This window comes from Sciurus vulgaris (genome assembly GCF_902686455.1).
Source record: "Sciurus vulgaris genome assembly, chromosome: 15".
Lineage (NCBI taxonomy): Eukaryota > Metazoa > Chordata > Mammalia > Rodentia > Sciuridae > Sciurus > Sciurus vulgaris.
Genome location: NC_136476.1, coordinates 10732593 through 10751289, shown reverse-complemented (window position 1 = coordinate 10751289; position 18697 = coordinate 10732593). Strand labels below are relative to the sequence as shown.

The window sequence follows — 18697 nt, the reverse complement described above, 5'->3', positions numbered from 1 at the left end:
AGGTTTTCTTCAGAAAATATGCAAATATCATTCTCTCTCCTATCCATCATTTTTTTAATAAGACTTTTGAAATTTACTCTTGGCTATTTTAAAATGTACAGTACATCATTTTTGCCATGGTCATCTGCTCTACAGTGATCTCAAAACCTGTTCCTCCTAAAACTCCTTTTCCTTTAATCAACAATTCCCCCTTCCCTCACTCTTCACCTCCCCCAAACTCAGGTAACTATCATTCTACTTTCTATTTATGCGAATTCAACCTTATTACATAAGGTGAGATTATATATATGAGATCACGCATTTTTCTATGCCTTGCTTATTTCACTTAGCATAATGTCCTCCAAATTCATCCATATTGTCAGAAATAACAGGATTCTTCCCTCTTTTAAGCCTGAATAATTATACCATTGTTAAGTGCATGTACACCACATTTTTTTATCCATTGATGAACACCTAGATTGTTTATGTATCTTGGCTATTGTGAATAACGCTACAATGACCTTGCTTATCAATATATTGATTTCAGTTCCTTTGATATACAACATACCCAGAACTGAGATTACTGGATCTTTGGTTCTATATTTAGTTTTTTGAGCAAATTTCATAACATTTTCCATGATAGATGCACCAATTTACATTCCCACCAAAAATGTTATGAAAAGAGTCCCTTTTCTTCACACCCTCTCCAACACATGTCTTTCATCTTTTTTTTATAAAACCCATTGTAACAGGTATAAGGGGCTATTTCATTGTGGATTTGATTTGCATTTGTGTAATGCTTAGTGAAGCTGAACATAAAGAGTTGTTTTTTTTTAAACCAAAGGTGGAATGTTCTCTCTGATATGTGGATGCTAACACGCAACAGGGTTGGGGAAGGGTGGTGGAGAGAATAGAAGTTCAGTGGATTATACAAAGGGGAATGAAGGAAAGGGAGAAGGGATAGAATAGGAGAGACAGTGGAATGAATCTGACATAATTTTCCTATGTTCATATTTGAATCACCACAGTGAATCTCACCATCGTGTTCATCCATAAGACTGGGATCCTAATTAGAATAAGATATATTCCATTTTTATATAAATATGTCAAAACAGATTCTACTGTCATGTGTAACTACAAAGAACAAATAAAATTTTTTTAAAAAGAGTTGTTTTTCTGAAAAGATAAACTGACAAACCTTAAACCCTTTAGACTACAAAAAAAAAGGAAAAAGTCCCAAATAAAATCATAGTTGAAAAAGGAGACATACGATTCATACGACAGAAATTCAAAGGATCATAAGATATTGTTATGAACAATTACAAGCTAACAGATCAGACATAACAGAAGAAATGGATAAATTTCTGAACAAATTAAATATAACAAGATTATCCCAGGAATGCAAAAATAGTTCAGTATATACAAATCAAGAAACATGACACATCTTGATAATAGAATCAAGGACAAACACCTATGATAATTTTAATAGACACCAAAAAAGCATTTGACCAAATCAAACATCTCTTTATAATAAAAATATTTGAAGAAATAGATATAAAAGGAACATGTGTCTACACAATAAAGACCACAAATGACAAACCTAAAGCTGCCATACTGAACAGGGAAAAGGTAAAAATTTTTCCTTTAAGATCTGGAACAAGACAAGGATGCCCCCTTTTGTTACTTGTGTTCAAAATAGTACTGGAAGTCATAACAAGAGCAACTAAGCAAAAGAAAAAGAGAAGGAGGGAGGGAGAGAGGAAAGAAGGAAGAAAAGATAGGTCATCCAATTTGGAAAAGAAATTCAGTTGTCCCCTTCTTTGCAGACATGCAGACATGTTATATGTAAAAATTTCTGAAACCTCTAATCCAAAACACTGTTAATCTAATAAGGAGATTCAGCAAAATTGCAGGATGTAAAATCAATGCATAAAATTAATTGATATTTATATACTTTATTAGTTAATATTTGAAAAAGAAATTTTTAATAGCTTATTTATAGTAGCTACCAGAAATAAACAAACAAAACCCTTAGGAATAAATTTAACCAAGGAAGTGAAAAATCTCTATACTAAACATGTAAGACATTGATGAAAGAATTGAAGAAACACAAATAAATAGAAAGGTATTTTATATTTGTGTATTATAAGAATTAGTAATGTTAAATGTCCATACTACCTAAAGTGATGTGCAGATTCATCACAGTTCTTTTCAAAATACCAATGGCTTTCTTCACAGAACCTAGAAAAAAAAATCTTAAAATTTACATGGAACATAGAATACCTCAATAGCCAAAGAAGTCTTGAGCAAAAAGAACAAAGCTGGAGATGTTACACTACCTGACTTCAAGCCTGTATTGATGCAAACACGGTATTGACATAAAAACAGACACACAGCCAAGTGGGATAGAATAGAGAGAGCCCATAAATAAATTCACACCTTTACATCCTGTTGATTTTTTTAAAAAATGGAGACAAGAACACCCAGTAGGGACGGGAACGGTCTTTTCAATAAATGGTGTTGGGAAAAACAGGATATCCACGTGCAGAAGAATGAAATTGGATACTTATTATTTTTTTTTTTGCTATATTACGATCGACTCAAAATGGATTTAAGACTTAAACATAAGACCCTAGACTACAAAACTTCTAGAAGAAAACATAAGGTAAAGCTATGTAACAGTGGTCTGACCAGTGATTATTTTGGATAAAAACCCAGGAAGCAAAAGCAAAAGTAAACAACTGGGATTATATTAAACTCACAAACTTCTGCATAGCAAAGGAAAAAAATTAAATATAGAGACAGCCTATAGAATGGGAGAAAATATTTGCAAACTATACATTCACTGAGGGGTTGAGATCCAAAATTGATGAGGAACTGAAATAACTCAATAGCAAATGACCTCATCCAAAAATGGGCACAAAGCCCAAAAAGTTTCTCAAAAGAAGACAACATGCATTCCTCACTTACTAAAACCTGCTGTAGATTAGTACTCATGCCACTTTTTGTAGTAACATAGAGACGCTACAACTTTTTTACTTCATTTACCCTCTTGTACCTTACATATCATTGTGTTTTATTTCTAAATAGGTGTTAAATCCCATAAGAACCATTATTTGTCTATAGTTAATATTCCACTTAAATCACCCACACATTTCTCCTTTTACTGCTTTTCATCCCTTCCTTCATCTTCATGCCATTTGGGTTCATTTTTTTTTCTCTTTAATATTTTTAAGTGTGGGTCTGATTATCAGGTGACAAATAATTTTGTTTTTGCAAAAACTTTCTTATTTTGCCTTTTTCTTTGTGGAGCATTTGTATTGAATGTCAAATTTCAGAATTGGTGCTTCTTTTTTTGTTTTATTTTGTTTTGTTTTCCCTCTGACTACGTTCATGATTTCTTCTTTTCATTGGTTTCAGCAACTTTACTGTGGTGTTCTTAGGAATGGTTTTCTCTAGATTTATCTTCTTTATTTATTATGCTTCTGAAAATAGTGAGTTTTGGAGTCTTTTGTCTGGGTTAGACATTTTTAAACTATTCTCTCTTCAAATATGGTTTGTTCTTGTTTTTTTTTTCCTCTTTACTTTAGGACTTGCATGAGTGTTAGACCTTCTTATTTTGTGTCTTACAACTTTTGTGAGGTTTTAATTTTGTTTCATTCTTTTTCTTTTCTGTCATGATTTCTTCTGAACTATTTGCCATTATTACTTTAGCTAATCTGGTTCTAAACTCGCCCATTGAATTATTAAAATGACTAGTTCTAGAATTTCTATTCTAGAAATTTTTGTCCTTTAGTTTTCTGTCTTGATACAGTGTATTAATTGAATGTATTAATGTGTTAATCATAGCTACTTTAAAGCCTGACAATTCTGATATCTAGATCTTGTGGATGTTTTTATATTTTATCTGTAGTTTATATTTTATCTTTAGTTTTCCTTCAGATCTATTCTTTATACATGTTTATTTTTTGCTGTGCTGCATGTAGTACATGGAAGTTTGTAGAAATAATTTGAGACTCTATTTTTCTTTGAAAAAATAGAGCTTAGGCTTGGTAAACTCAAGGCAGATTGCCTTAATACACCAGAAAATTTAGGTGATTTATCTGCAGTCCTTGTGAGGACTGATCTTACTTCACTTTACCTTGGTGCACCTCAAGGGTGATCCCTTTTGTACTCACCTGAAAATCTGAAGTATGCCCCACATTCCATTTTTTGCTTTTCCCATTCCCATGAGACTACTTAATATTCAGCTCCCTTTCTTAGCCTCACATTCTCTGCTTCTGCATTTAGTATTGGCTGTTTACTTTCGAAGAAAGCCACTCCAAATACAAAGCTCTCAGAATTCCTTCTCTCTCAGATCTCAACCCCATTAATTCTTATTGACTTTGTAGCTTTTCTGGCTTTTCAAACATGTTATCCTTTATATTTTGTTTGATTATTATTCCTAGCAAGAGAATCAAGACCACATAGTCATCAATTACCACATTAGAACTCTGCATGTTTTTAAAATCAAAGTCACTGAACTTTTTAAATTAACATTAATTATTCATTTTTATTTTCCACATGGACAGGTATAAAAATTATGAAAGTTTTATTTTCATCTTTCATTCATTTGCCTTTTTTCCTTATTTAGCTAGGATCTTTATTGTTGAATAAAAATGGTGTTTATAGATATCTTTGCCTCATTTCTGATATTAAATGCTTTCAATATTTTATAATTATATATGATCTTTATTGAATTTTTTTTCCAGGGGAGGACTTTGATAAGAAGTTAAAGAATTTCTCTTATTAGATTGATTCCCTAGGTTTTTTTTTAAGGCTATTATGAATGGTTAGTTTTCCTAATTTCTCTTTCAGTGGATTGATCACTGATGTATAGGAACACATTTGATTTATGAGTGTTGATTTTATATCCTGCTACTTTTCTGAATTCATTTATTAGTTCTAGAACATTTCTGGTGGAACTTTTTGGATCTTTAAATATGGAATCATGTCATTGACAAATAGTGATAGTTTGAGTTCTTCTTTTCCTATTTGTATCCCTTTAATTTCTTTCTTCTAATTGCTCTGGCTAATGTTGAATAAAAGTGGTGAAAGAGGGCATCCTTGTATTGTCCAGTTCTTAGAAGGGAATGCTTTCAATTTTTCTCCGTTTAGAAGGACATTGGCCTTGGGTTTAGCATAGATAGCTTTTACAATGTTGAGGTATGTTCCTACTATCCTGTTTTTTCTAATGTTTTGAACATGACGGGGTGCTATAAGATGGAAAGATCTCCCATGCTCTTGGATAGGCAGAATTAACATTGTTAAAATGGCCATACTAACGAAAATGTTATACAAATTTAATGCAATTCCTATTAAAATCCCAGTGACATTCTTCATAGAAATTTAAAAAATCATGAAATTCATTTGAAAAAATAAAGAGACCCAGAATAACCAAAGCAGTCTTTAGAAAGAAAAATGAAGCAAGAGGAATCACAATACCAGACTTCAAACTATGCTATAGAGCCATTGTAACAAAATGGCAAGGTATTGGCACCGAAACTGATATGTAGACCAGTGGTACAGAACAGCAGACACAGAGACAAACCCACATAAATATAGTCAGCTTATACTAGACAAAGGTGCCAAAAACATACATTGGAGAAAAAAATAGCCTCTTCAACAAATGGTGCTGGGAAAACTGGAAATCCATATGTAGCAAGATGAAATTAAATCCCTATCTCTCACCCAGCACAAAACTCAACTCAAAGTAGATCAGAGACTTAGGCACTAGAACAGAGACTCTGTGCCTAATAGAAGAAAAAGTAGACCCAAAATCTTCATCATGTCAGCTTAGGAACTTACTTCCTTAACAAGACTCCTAAAGCACAAGAAGTAAAATCAGGAATCAATAAATGGGATGGAATCAATTTGAAAACCTTCTTCACAGCAAAGGAAACAATCAAGAATGTGAAGAGAGAGCCTACAGAATGGGGAAATGATCTTTACCACATGCACCTCAGATAGAGCATTAATCTCTAGGATAATAAAGAACTCAAAAAACTCAGCATCAAAAAACCTAATAACCCAATCAACAAATGGGCTAAGGAACTGAACAGACATTCACAGAAGTATAACTGATCAACAAATATATGAAAAAATGTTCAACATCTCTAGCAATTAGAGAAATACCAATCAAAACTACACTGAGATTCCATCTCACTCCAGTCAGAATGGCAGTTTTCAAGAATACAAGTAAGTATAATTGTTGGTGAGCATGTGGGTGAAAAGGTACATTTATATATTGCTGGTGGAATTGCAAGTTGGTGCAACCACTACAGAAAGCAGTATGGTGATTCCTAAGAAAACTTGGAATGAAACCACCATTTGACCCAATCATGCCGCTCCTTGGCTTATACCTAAAGGACTTAAAATCAGCATATACAGTGATGCAGCCACATCATTATTTATAGCATCTCAATTCACAATAACTAACCTATGTAATCAACCTAGGTACCCTTCAACAGATGAAAGGATAAAGAAAATGTGTTATGTATACACAATGGAATATTACTTAGCCTTAAAGAAGAATGAAATGATGACATTTGCTGGTAAAAGGATGGAGCTGGAGAATATGCTAAGCAAAATAGGCCAATCCCACAGAACCAAAGGCCAAATGTTCTCGCTGATACGTGGATGCTAATTCACAATAAGTGGTGGGGGGCAGAATAGTGGTATTTGGAACTAAACAGAGGGAAGCGAAAGGAGAGGAGGCCTGGGTGTTAGGAATGATAGTTATTACCCTATGTGCATGTATGAGTACATGACCTGTGTAATTCTACATCATATACAACCAGAAGAATGAGAAGTTATACTCTGTTTATGTGTCAAAATGCATTCTGCTGACCTGTATAACTAATTAGAACAAATAAAAAAAAGTTAAAGAACTTCTCATTAATCCTTGTTTGCCAAAGGTTTTTTTTATCATAGCTGAATATTAAATTTTATAGAATGTTTTTTCCCCACACAAGTGCTATTGTATTTGCATAACACCTCTTTTGTATCAAACCTCCATTTTAGATCACTTTGTTTTTGCCACTTGTTAATTCCTTCTGTAGAATTTCCTTGCATCACTCTTTTGATGGTGAACTTTAGTAATCTTTGTCTGCGTACATCTTTATTTTGTGTCCTTATCTTCCATGAAAGGTATTTTTGCCAAGGAAGGAATTCTGGGTTCAGAGTGACTTTCTTTTAGCATACTGATGCTATTTTCCCGTTGTCTTCCAATGCTGTTGAGCAACATGGTATGGATTAAAAAAAAAAAAAAATTGTATTTAAGGGGATTGCCTTTATTTCAACTAACTTTAATGTTTTCAAATTCTTCTTAGATTTATTCCAGGAAAATATTTTAATATAAAACAGGTCTTGTTTGTTTAACCTGTTGATTACTTTTGCATATTTAGATCATAGTGATAGTTTGAAGTTTATAAAATCAGAAATTCAAAGACATTAGACTTCAGAGTTGTAAGTTTTCTTATCTCTCAATGTGTTTTTAGGGCTGTTTATTTTACTTTAAAAAGTATTATAACGTGATGTTTCCTATGTAACAATTTCATTTTAACAATTTTAATTTCTCTGCATTGTAACATGAATATGTACTAATTATTAAAATTTCCTATAATCTGTATATTTATTTCCTGGAAATTTATAGCTCTTACTAGAATTTGCTACATTTGTCATGTTATTGAACCTCAGGATCCTGGTTCATCACAATTAAGGGCTTTCTATGTAATTATTCCTGTGGTGAATATAAGTTTTTATATAAAAGAACTTGCAATTGAGATATCAGACATTTTTTATTCTGTCTCTTTCAGCTATCAAATGATTTTGCTAAATTTCGACATATTATACAAGTATTAATTCAATTAGTTGTCACTAATGCTTTGAAGTAGCTAACGTGACTAATTTTCTAAGTATTGTAAAAATATTAATTCATTTAGTTTGCTGCCCCACTCCACTCTATGAAATAGGTGCTGTTAATGTTTTTATTTTGTAAATATGGAATTTATACTTCATGTTGGTTGGGACCAAGCTCTTAATTTTTTTTTTTTTTGGTGTTTTTTTTTTTTTTTTTTAGGATATGATGACACCTATAAATTTGGGAAAAAAGACAATTTATTTAGTTTCATTCTTTGAAGGCTTACAGCGCATTATTTTATTCACTGAAGATCCAAGGGTGTTTAAAGTAACATATGAAAGTGAGAAAGCAGAGTTAGCAGAGCAAGAAATTGTGTTGGCATTACAAGATGTTGGAATTTCACTTGTCAACAATTACACAAAGGAAGAAGTAGCCTATATAGGCATTACAAGGTTAGATACCTTAAGTTTTGTATAAATTTAATTAGGTATTAATCATTAAATTATCATAAAAATCTAAAATGACAAATTTTCGTGTTTTGACTAGTCATCATTACTAAAGTAATTGTTATTTCCAAGTACATTGGGGAGGTTGCCTATGGGATAAAAATATAAAGAATCGAATCTATAAATCCCCTATCATGTTTTTGATCATTCTAGTGCTCTAATAAAGTTAAATTTATTCGATTATTAAAAGTATATCTTATTGAACATGTTATAAAAATTTCTGAATTATCTCTTACCATCTACCACAGTACAAAGTTCACTCTATATACACTCCATAATAGTTGTTGGAAGACTAAAGACTACCACATTCTAATTTGACCTTGGCACTTTAAGATCTTGTAAAATAACACATTATTTTATTATTTCTTATATATCACCACTAAAACTCTTATTGTTATGCCCTTATTGTTCCTATTAACAAATCCTTAAGTTGACATTAATACACACACTTGTGTGTGCCTGTTGTGAGAGCATTTCTTCCAGTCTAAACAGGAAAATGTAGTTTTAATCCTTTACATGAGTTGAATTCCCAAATATTAAAGATATAGATGATACACATTTAAATTTAGTTTCTGTGTAATTATATTTCACTTATTTCTCATTGAATGGGATAAATGTCATTTTAAAGAAATCTTAAAGCTGTTTTCTTTGAAATAAAAGCTAAAGCAACAAAATTTATGGCTATTATACCTATCATGTGTTATCTCTTAGGCAAATGATATGATGGCAAAGACAAATACATAGTTTCTACCTTTGTATTTTATTAAGTGAATATAAATTTTAGAAAGAATAAATAAATTGATACTTAAAATTAAATAATTTAAGTATGTTAATAGAGTAATTTCAGAGACTGTTTTTATTGGTGCATATTTATTATAAGTTACAATGTGACATATATTGGAACATACATATAACATACTTTGATTAATTTTATTCCCCAAGACCTCCCCCCATAGGGAATTCGAATTCCCACTAATACACACACACACATATGTGCATTATAGTTATACATACTAGTGGATTCACTTTGACATATTCATAAATGCATATAATATAGTTTAGGGTATATTTTTTATTCTGTGGTTAGGTGTTTAAGCATTTTAATTTCTGTGCCATTAGATTTCTTCCATTTATACTCTCTCCTAGATTGTTTTATATTTTGTCTCTCCTTAAACCTTCATTTTCTCTCTCAGTTCATTTTCATTCCCTTGCATCTCACTTCACCAACTGAAGCCAATTAAAAACAAACTTTCATATGCCCACCTTACTCCCATTATCACAGCTTTTTATCTACATTTGTACCTACATGCTGTACCAAAATACTTCTTTGAGTTGCCTTAGGTATATTGTATGTGCTCCCATTACTTTTGCACTATATTTCATATATTGCATGTATATTTCACTCTTACCTACTTGACAACATTGATCCACCATCAGCTTTCCATCCTAAGTTTACAGTTTCTGTCTTTCTACTGAACTGTTTCTGTCAGCATTATTACTTCGCTCAACTTAAAAAAAAAAAAAAAAAAAAAAAATCTCCTAAGCCTACTTTCTTTCTTCCTACTATCCATTTCATTTCATTTTTTCTCTTTAGGGCCAAATTTCTTCAAATTGCCATCTGTTTCAAAAGAGTTTAATATATTCACTATCTCCAATCTTTTTCATTCCTTTTTTCCTTAACCACTCCATGCAGGATTTGCTGTTTAACACAGATCCCTCTTTGATATAGTTTCTTTCACTTGACTTCTGGATACCTCACCATCTTGGTTTTTCTTCCTGTCCCAACATTCTCAGATTCATTTGTTGTTTCCCTGTCATCTCTCAGTTTCTTATATTGGATGCTCTGAGGCTCTTAGACCTCAGTCCTTTTGTCTATTTCATTTTTTCATGATTTCTAATACCAATATATGCCCCACATTTCTATAGATACATAGATAATGTATTTCTTAAGCCAGACCTGTTTTCCAAATTCTTTACATGTATATCTGACTGCGTACATAAAATCTGCTCAGATATCACTAAGAGACTTATTTAACTTCATATGTGTAACACCAAACTCTTAATTTCCTCCTATCTAAACCTGCTTCCCATGTGAGTTATTCACAACTCCAAGTTGCTAAGACTGAAGACTTTCTTTGATCCCTCTATTTTATACCCCATATCTGTTTCATGGAGAAGTTCTGCACTGACTTTTCCTTCAACATATACATAGGATCTGACCACATTTTATTGCCTCACTGTTATTATACTTATTCAAGTCAGTACCATTTCTCAACTACTTGCTGCATTAACTTCTAATAAGTTTTTCTACTTAGATACTTGATCCTTTTTTCTTTCAATACATAATATATTCTCAAAACATAAGAGATCATGTTGCTAATCTTCTTTTAATCTTTCAGTGGTTCCTCATCTCAGTCAGAATAAGACTCAGACTTTTCAGTGTCTTGTATTAAGGTTCTATATTATTTGATCTCCCACTGACTGACTTCTTTTTTTTACTCGTAATGTGTTCCTACCATACCAACCCCCTTGTTCTTCATTTACTACAGATGTGCTACTGCTTTAGAATCTTTACTAATGCTTTGCACCTAATTGAAATATTCTTTCTCTTGTCTGCTAACTCCCTCACCTCCTTTAAAGTTGATGAAATTTCTGCTTCTCAGTGAGGTCTGTGTTGACCACTCCATTTTAATACCACATTTTAATATCCCATCTGCTTCACATATCTTGAGACTACAGAGTCTCTTTATTTTGCTTACCTTTTCTTCTTTGAAAAGTATTTTTTACCAGTATGTTAAAATTGAATCACTTGTTTACTATTTATTATCCATTACACCCCAGCTATAATGAATAAGAATGACACAAATGTTGATTAACTCTTGTTTTTAGATTTGTAATGTGCTTATATAGAAGTGAGGCTAAAATAGTGATTTCACAATTCCGTGAAGTTTTACTGTAATAAACCAGTTTATTACAGTTAAAATGAAAATGATTATAAATTAATACAATGATTTTTGCTTTTCATATCTAAGTTCTGATGTGGTTTGGGAAACAAAGCCCAAGAAGAAGGCAAGGTGGAAGACAATGAGTGTAAAGCATACTGAAAAGTTGGAGAAAGAATTTAAGGACTATACTGAATCTTCACCTTTAGAAGACAAGGTTATTGAGTTGGACACTAATATTCCGGTAAATTCTTTTAAGCATTAATGTGAATTTTTAATTTTTATCCATTGTAGTTTGAATTGATAATGAATTTTAGGGAAAATATGGCTTCCTTACAAAACAAATTGAATATAGTTAATCCTAACATATATAACTCATACAAAATATTTTAAAGGGGTGGGTTATTAAGAAATCAAACTTTCTACCTGGAATTGTAGCTCAGTTGTGGAGCACTTACCTAGCACATGAGAGGTACTGGGTTTAAATCCCCAGCACCACATAAAAATAAATAAACAAAATAAGGTATAGTGTCCATCCACAACTAAAAATATTTTTTTAAATCTCTCTTTAAGATACTTTCTTTCAGTTAATGAAGAAATCAAAAGTGGTTTTTTATTTTATTCTTTAATTTTTTAAAATTTCTTGATTTTTATTATGTAAATTTTAGTAATGTAAAATCTGATACAGGATTATAAAAATATGTAAAATTTAAAAATATGAGGTATAAAGATCTCAGTCTGAACCTAATCAAATATTTAGCCAACTCTTTAAATTTTTATTATCCTAAAAGTTTTATGATATTAATTTTCAGTCTTTTATCAGTTATGGAAAAAAGACATTCCATGCTTTTTGTTGGTTTTTTTGGGGGGGTTGTTATTTTTCAGGTTTGCTTCACACCTAGTGGGAATAACATGAAAATTTTGCAACCTCATGTACAAGCTATACGAAGAAATTATCTTCCAGCATTAAAAGTGGAATATAGCACATCTGCACATCAATCTTCATTTAGAATTCAGATTTACAGAATACAGGTAAGTCTTTCTGAAAATACAGGCAAAACCTAATTCAAAACCAGATTCATTCCCAGGCTCTATTTTGTCTAGTATAAAACCTAAACAAGAAGGCATGATGGTAGTCAGTGAGTGTAAAACACACTGAGAAGCTGGAGAAAATTGAATCTTCACTTCCTACTTCAATTTCAGTGTTTGACTAGACTTTTTGATTCCCTCTACTTCTAAAAGCCTAATGTTCTAGTCAGGTTGTATTATTTACATACTATATATTGACCTCTTTTTTATTTTCTTAGATCCAAAACCAGATTCATGGGGCTATTTTTCCATTCGTGTTTTATCCTATTAAACCTCCAAAGTCTGTCACAATGGACTCAGGTTTGTTTTAATTTTTAGATTACCAAAAATATAGTTGTTTTAGCTATTGGGTTTGTTTTATTATAAAATTTTGAAATAAAACCATTCTCAAGTTTAGTTTCTGTAGGATCACTGGAAAATTATACTGCTTAAAAAGGACCAGCAAAGTATTCAACTGACTTCAATGAACCTCAAGTTAATGCTAAAAATAAAAGATTAATTAGAAATATATATTTAAAATTTTTAAAAATATTAATTTACATACCAGATTACTAATCTATAAACCTCTGATTTAAAAAACTATTAGGATCTTAGAAAAAAACAATGAGGAAATTCAAATTCAGAGTGTTTTCTAATGGGAAACTTTCTTGTGATGAGAATAACTAACACCTGTTCTTCCACGTTTTTCTTCTCCTTCACCTTTCTTACCTATCCTCTTCCTCTCACTTTCTGTTTGCTCCTTTCCACCCTACTTCACTTGCCTCTGCTCTTGGTTTCCCTTTCTAAACCATAGGCTCTAAACTGTCCAAGGAGTACTCTTAATAATCTGCTTGAAAGCTTTTTTTTTTTTTTTTTTCCCTTTAGCTGTAGATGGACACATACTACCTTTATTTTATTTATTTTTATTTGTATGTGGTACTGAGGATTGAACCCAGTGCCTCACATGTGCCAGGCAAGTGCTGTATCACTGAGCCACAACCACAGCCCTCTTGAAAGCTTTTTAACCACTGTACATGCCCCTCCACTGAGAGACCTGAAGCAAGTCCCCAGAATCTATTTTCATAGTTTCTTTGATGATTCTAATGCATACTTCTAATTTAAAATCACTAATTTTGAGTTAATTATCCTTAGAATAACTTCAGATAATTAAAACCACAATCCTAGAGTCTGAAATTAAGACCATAATGAAATTAGCAAAAATCAGTAATTTTAATGGATCCTCATGATTTAGTAAATGATTTAATTTTCCATTATAATTGTATTAAATTGGAAGAAAATGCTTATCTTTGCCTTGAAGCATCATGAGAGTAATCGTGTTTATAACCTCACAGCACCAAAGCCTTTCACAGATGTCAGTATTGTCATGAGATCTGCAGGACATTCCCAGATATCACGTATTAAGTAAGTGTCATCATATATTTCTTACATGTTCATTTAATGATTTAAGAATATGAATTATCTGCACTCTAAAAAAAATAAGTTTCAGATAATTCAAAGATTTAAGTATGAAGTATTAGATTATAAAAGTCAAAGAAAAATATCTTTTTTTAAAAAGTTTGTTTAATTGTCAGTGGACTTTTTTAAAATTTATTTATATGTAGTGCTGAGAATCGAGCCTCATGCTTCACACATGCTGGACAAGTGCTCTGCCACTGAGCCACAATCCCAGCTTAATTATTTTATAATCCTAGAAATTCAGAAGTCTCTGGATGAAGTACATCTAAGTTTTAACAATAATTGTTTCTAGATCTAGGTATTTTGTTATTCTCTTTTTTTGGGTGCATTTGGTAAGTTGACCACAGATTGTTTGGAAACAAGGACAAAAATAATATTCATATTGTCACTCTTTACTCATTCAAAAAACAGGACAAGGGCAGAAACATAAATCCCTGTGATACTACTCTATCTGTTCCTCCCAGTGTATCTCTGAGACAGACTCTCTTTATTCCCTTGTTTTTTAAAATATAGTTTTTTGTATATGTGTACCTAAACTTTATGCTTTTTATTTTTAATTTTTTTAATAATTTTAAAAATTGGTTTCAAAGTGTAAATAGACTCCTGGTACTTTTGTTAATAAAATTTTTGCTAATATATTGTGATTTTGTTGTGTGTAGCTATGGTTTATTCATTATCTCTGATATATATACTATTCTGTTGTATTACTATATACCAGAGTTTACTTATCCATTTCCTCTATGACCATTTTCATATTTTGAGTTTGTTACTGTTATAAACAATAGCCTTGATTTCTTTTTATTCTCTCATTTAAGAAGTCCTAAATTTCAAAGTTTTAATATTTATCTGATACTTGTTTTTTCTCATCTGATTTTCTTCATGCAATTAGTTGATTCTTTAAAATGTTTTCTGCTTTGTAATTTAGGTATTTCAAAGTGTTGATTCAAGAAATGGATCTCAGGTTAGATCTTGGATTTGTCTATGCTCTAGCAGACCTCATGACTGAAGTTGAGGGGACTGAAATAACAGAGGTAAGACTTAAAATAATAGCATTGGATGGGACTAAGGAAAGAGGGGAACTAAAAAATATAAATTCTTACAGATATTAAAATAGTTTTATGCTCTTTAAAATATAAATTTTAAGCCAGGCATAGTGGCACATGCCTGTAATCCCAGCAGCTTGGTAGGCTGAGACAGGGGGATCACAAGTTCAAAGCCAACCTTAGCAACTTAGCAAGACCCTGTCTCTAAATAAAATATAAAAGGGGCTGGGGATGTGGCTAAGTGGTTCAGTGCCCCTGGGTTCAATCTCTGGTACCCAGAGGAAAAATGAATAAATAAAATATAATTTTAAATCTTTATTTAATTATGGTGGATATATTGGGAGAAAATCATATTTTTAGATGATAGCAATACAAAGTAGCCTTTTACAAGGAAAGTTTTTAGTCCAAATGGTAGAGGAAAGAGGGTGATCAGTCATGGCCACATCGCTTCTGTCCTTTTATTTTTCTGGGTTACTTTTGCTTTGTTTTTGCTTTAGTGGATAATTTAGAAATTTGGGATATGACCAGTGTATTTGATGACAAAGGGATAAGTTGAGTTAAAAGGTACCATTTTCTTGGTGACTATTTGAAAGACTTTAATGTCACATTGATAAGCTAGATCAAATATAGGCTCTTTATTACCTTCCCTCATAGAAAGACTTCTTAAGACAAACTTCATGGGTAAAGACAAGGGCAAATAACATTTTTTCCCCTTAAAACAATGTACTGAGATATATTTCACATAGTATACAATTCACCCTTCAAAAATACACAGCCTAGTGGTTTTTAATGTATTCACAAAGTTGTATGACATCCCCACTAATGCCAGAACATTTTCATCACACCCAAAAGAAATGCCTTAGTTCTTTGTAACGGCTGTTATACTTTCTACCTCTTTAGGTTTTCTATTCTGAACTTTTGGTATCTGTGGAATCATATAATATATTGTCTTTGAAGTGTTTCTTTCACTTACACAATGTTTCTAAGGTTCATCTATGTTGTGGCCTGCGTTATTACTTTATTCCCTTTATGGTCAAATAAAATTTCATTATATGGATATGCCACAATGCCTAACCATTCATCAGGTAATGGAAATTTGAACTGTTAGCACATTTTTGACTGTTAGGGATAGTGTTACGAATATTTGTTTACAAAGTTTTATGTAGACATATGTTTTCATTTCTCTGGGATAAATGTATACCTAGCAGTGAAATTGCTAGGTCCCATGATATCTATGTTGTCATTTTAGAACTACCAGTTTTCTAAAGTGACTCCACCATTTGTTTTTTTCACCAGAATATATGAGAGTTCTGTTTTCTCCATATTCTCTCCAACAGTTATTATTTATGTTTTTTATTCTGGCCTAGTGGTGTGGAATAGTTTCTCACAGTGGTTTTGATTTGAAATTATCTGATGACTAATGATGTTAAGCATCTTTATAGTTGCTAATAAATCATTAGTATATTTTTGTGGAGAAATGTCTGTTCAGATGCCTTTACCTATTATTTTGTGGGTTATTTGTCCTGTTTTGTTCCACTTTTTCCCTTTCTTGACATTGTCCTTTGCAGCACAAGTTTTTAATGTTATCGATATCCAAATTATTTTTTTTTTCATTGTTCATGCTTTTGGTGTCATTTGTAAGAACACTTTGCAAAGTCTGAGTTCGTAAATAGTCAGCATTATGTTTTAAAACTTAAAAGTTTTAGCTCTTTAATTTTGGTCTTTGATCCATTTGAGTTCAGTTTTGCATATGATATGAGACAAGGATCTAAGCTATTCTTTTGCATGACTATCCAATTGTCTCAGTACCATTTCTGGAAAAGATATTTATTCCCTTGTTGAATAGTCTTTTGTCAAAAATCAGTTTACCAGAGACACATATTTTTATTCCATTGTTTATGTTTGTCTTTATGCCAGTATCATACTGTCTTATTGTTTTGTAATTAGTTGTGAAACTGATAAATGTATATGCCTACTTTGTTCTTCTTCTTCAAGATTGTTTTGGCTATACTGAATCCTTGTAATTCCATATGAATTTTTAAATCAGTTCAAGTCCTTCAAGAAATTCAAATGGTTTTCTGATAGGTATTGCACTGAATCTACAGATTAAGGCAGTATTAACAGTTTTAAGATTACTGCTGCTTGAACAGGAGATGGTTTTTCCTTTTGTAGATCTTTCATTTCTTTTAGTAACACTTTACCGTTTTCAGAGTATAGGTTTTATACTTGTTAATTTTGGGCAGGTTAGCGGGGAACTAGGCATACTCTACCACTGAGCTACGTCCCCAACCCTTTTTATTTTTAATTTAATTAAACTTTTAATTTAATTTTTATTTTTGATTTTGAGATAGGGTCTTGCTGAATTGCTGAGGGTCTCGCTGAGTTGCTGAGTCTGGCCTGGAACTTGGAATCCTCCTGCTTTAGCTTTCCAAGTCATTAGGATCGAAGGCTTTTCCCACCACACCCAGCTACTTTTGTTAAATTTGTCAGCATTAGATTCTTTTTATAGTATTATGCATGAAATTGTTTTCTTAATTCTATTTTTGCTTTACTCATTGCTAGTGTACTTAAATAATAAAATTGATTTTTATATATTGTATTCTGCAGTGTAACTGAATTATTTTGTTAGCTCTGATTGTTATATCATTTCTTTTTAATATGAGGTCATATCATCTAAGAAGAGAGATAGATCACCTACTTCCTTTCTGATGTGAATATTGTTTTGGTTGCTTTTTCTTCCTAATTGCCCTGGTACTAACTAGTGAATTGTTGAAGTGAGAGCAACCATCCTTGTGTTATTTCTAATATTAGTGGGAAAGCTTTCAGTTTTTTACCCTTAGTATGCAGTTGACAGAGTTTTTCCTAGACATTTACTGTATATGTAATGCATACATTTACATGGTGTTATTCTTATAATACATGTGTAAATAGCTAGATTCAGTTTCTTAATATTTCATTGAGGATTTTTGTATTCATATTCATGAGAGATATTCATACGTGGTTTTCTTGTGATGTTTGCTTGGTTTTGGTGTCAGAGTAGTAATGACTTCATAAATTGAGAATTGTTCCTTCTCTGTTGTTTTAGAAAAGTTTGCGAAGAATTAATAGTTTTTATGGAAAGGGAGGGGGTGGAGGGGAGGAAAATAAAAGAATGAGACAAACATCATTACCCTGTGCACATGTATAATTAGGCAAATGGTTTGACTACTTTGTGTACAACCAGAGAAACCAGAGTTGTACCCCATTTGTGTACAATGAATCCAAAAAAAAAGAATTCGTAGTTTGTAAATGTTTCACACAATTCAGCAATGAAGCCATCTGGGCCCACATTTCTTCTGTGTACTCTTCTATGTACTTTTTTTATTACAAATTTAATCCTTTATTTATTGTAGATCTATTTAGATGGTCTTTTTCTTTTTGGGTCACTTTCACCAGTTTACATACTTCCAAGAATTTGTCTATTTCATCTGTTTTCTAATTTATTGGTATAAAATTATTCATAGCTTTTCTTTATTAAAAATCCATTTCTGTAAGGTCAGTCAGTAGTAAAGGCCCTCCTATGATCTTTTTTTAAAAAATCAACTTTTATTTCACTGTTCTCTATTGCTTTAATTTCTGCTTAACTCCACTAGTTATTTCCTTCCTTCAGGCTGCTTTATTTTTACTTTGCTCATCTTTTTAACTGTCAAAGGTAGGAGGTTAGGTAATTTGTTTGAAATCTTTTTTTTTTTTTTTTCCCCGCGGTACTGGGGATTGAACTCAGGGCCTTGTGCTTGCAAGGCA

General features: G+C 31.8%; 1 protein-coding gene across 7 annotated transcripts in view; it reads left to right on the top strand.

Annotated features, from left to right (window-relative positions):
• The window catches only part of VPS13A (vacuolar protein sorting 13 homolog A), a 250147-nt gene that overhangs the window by 167427 nt on the left and 64023 nt on the right, over window positions 1-18697 (top strand). For all 7 annotated transcript variants that reach the window (XM_079112077.1, XM_079112076.1, XM_079112082.1 and 4 more), the window contains 6 exons: window positions 8099-8331; window positions 11418-11571; window positions 12213-12359; window positions 12635-12716; window positions 13748-13817; window positions 14797-14902. In XM_079112077.1, the coding sequence (XP_078968203.1) occupies window positions 8099-8331; window positions 11418-11571; window positions 12213-12359; window positions 12635-12716; window positions 13748-13817; window positions 14797-14902 (792 nt within the window). The remainder of the gene's footprint in view (window positions 1-8098; window positions 8332-11417; window positions 11572-12212; window positions 12360-12634; window positions 12717-13747; window positions 13818-14796; window positions 14903-18697) is intronic.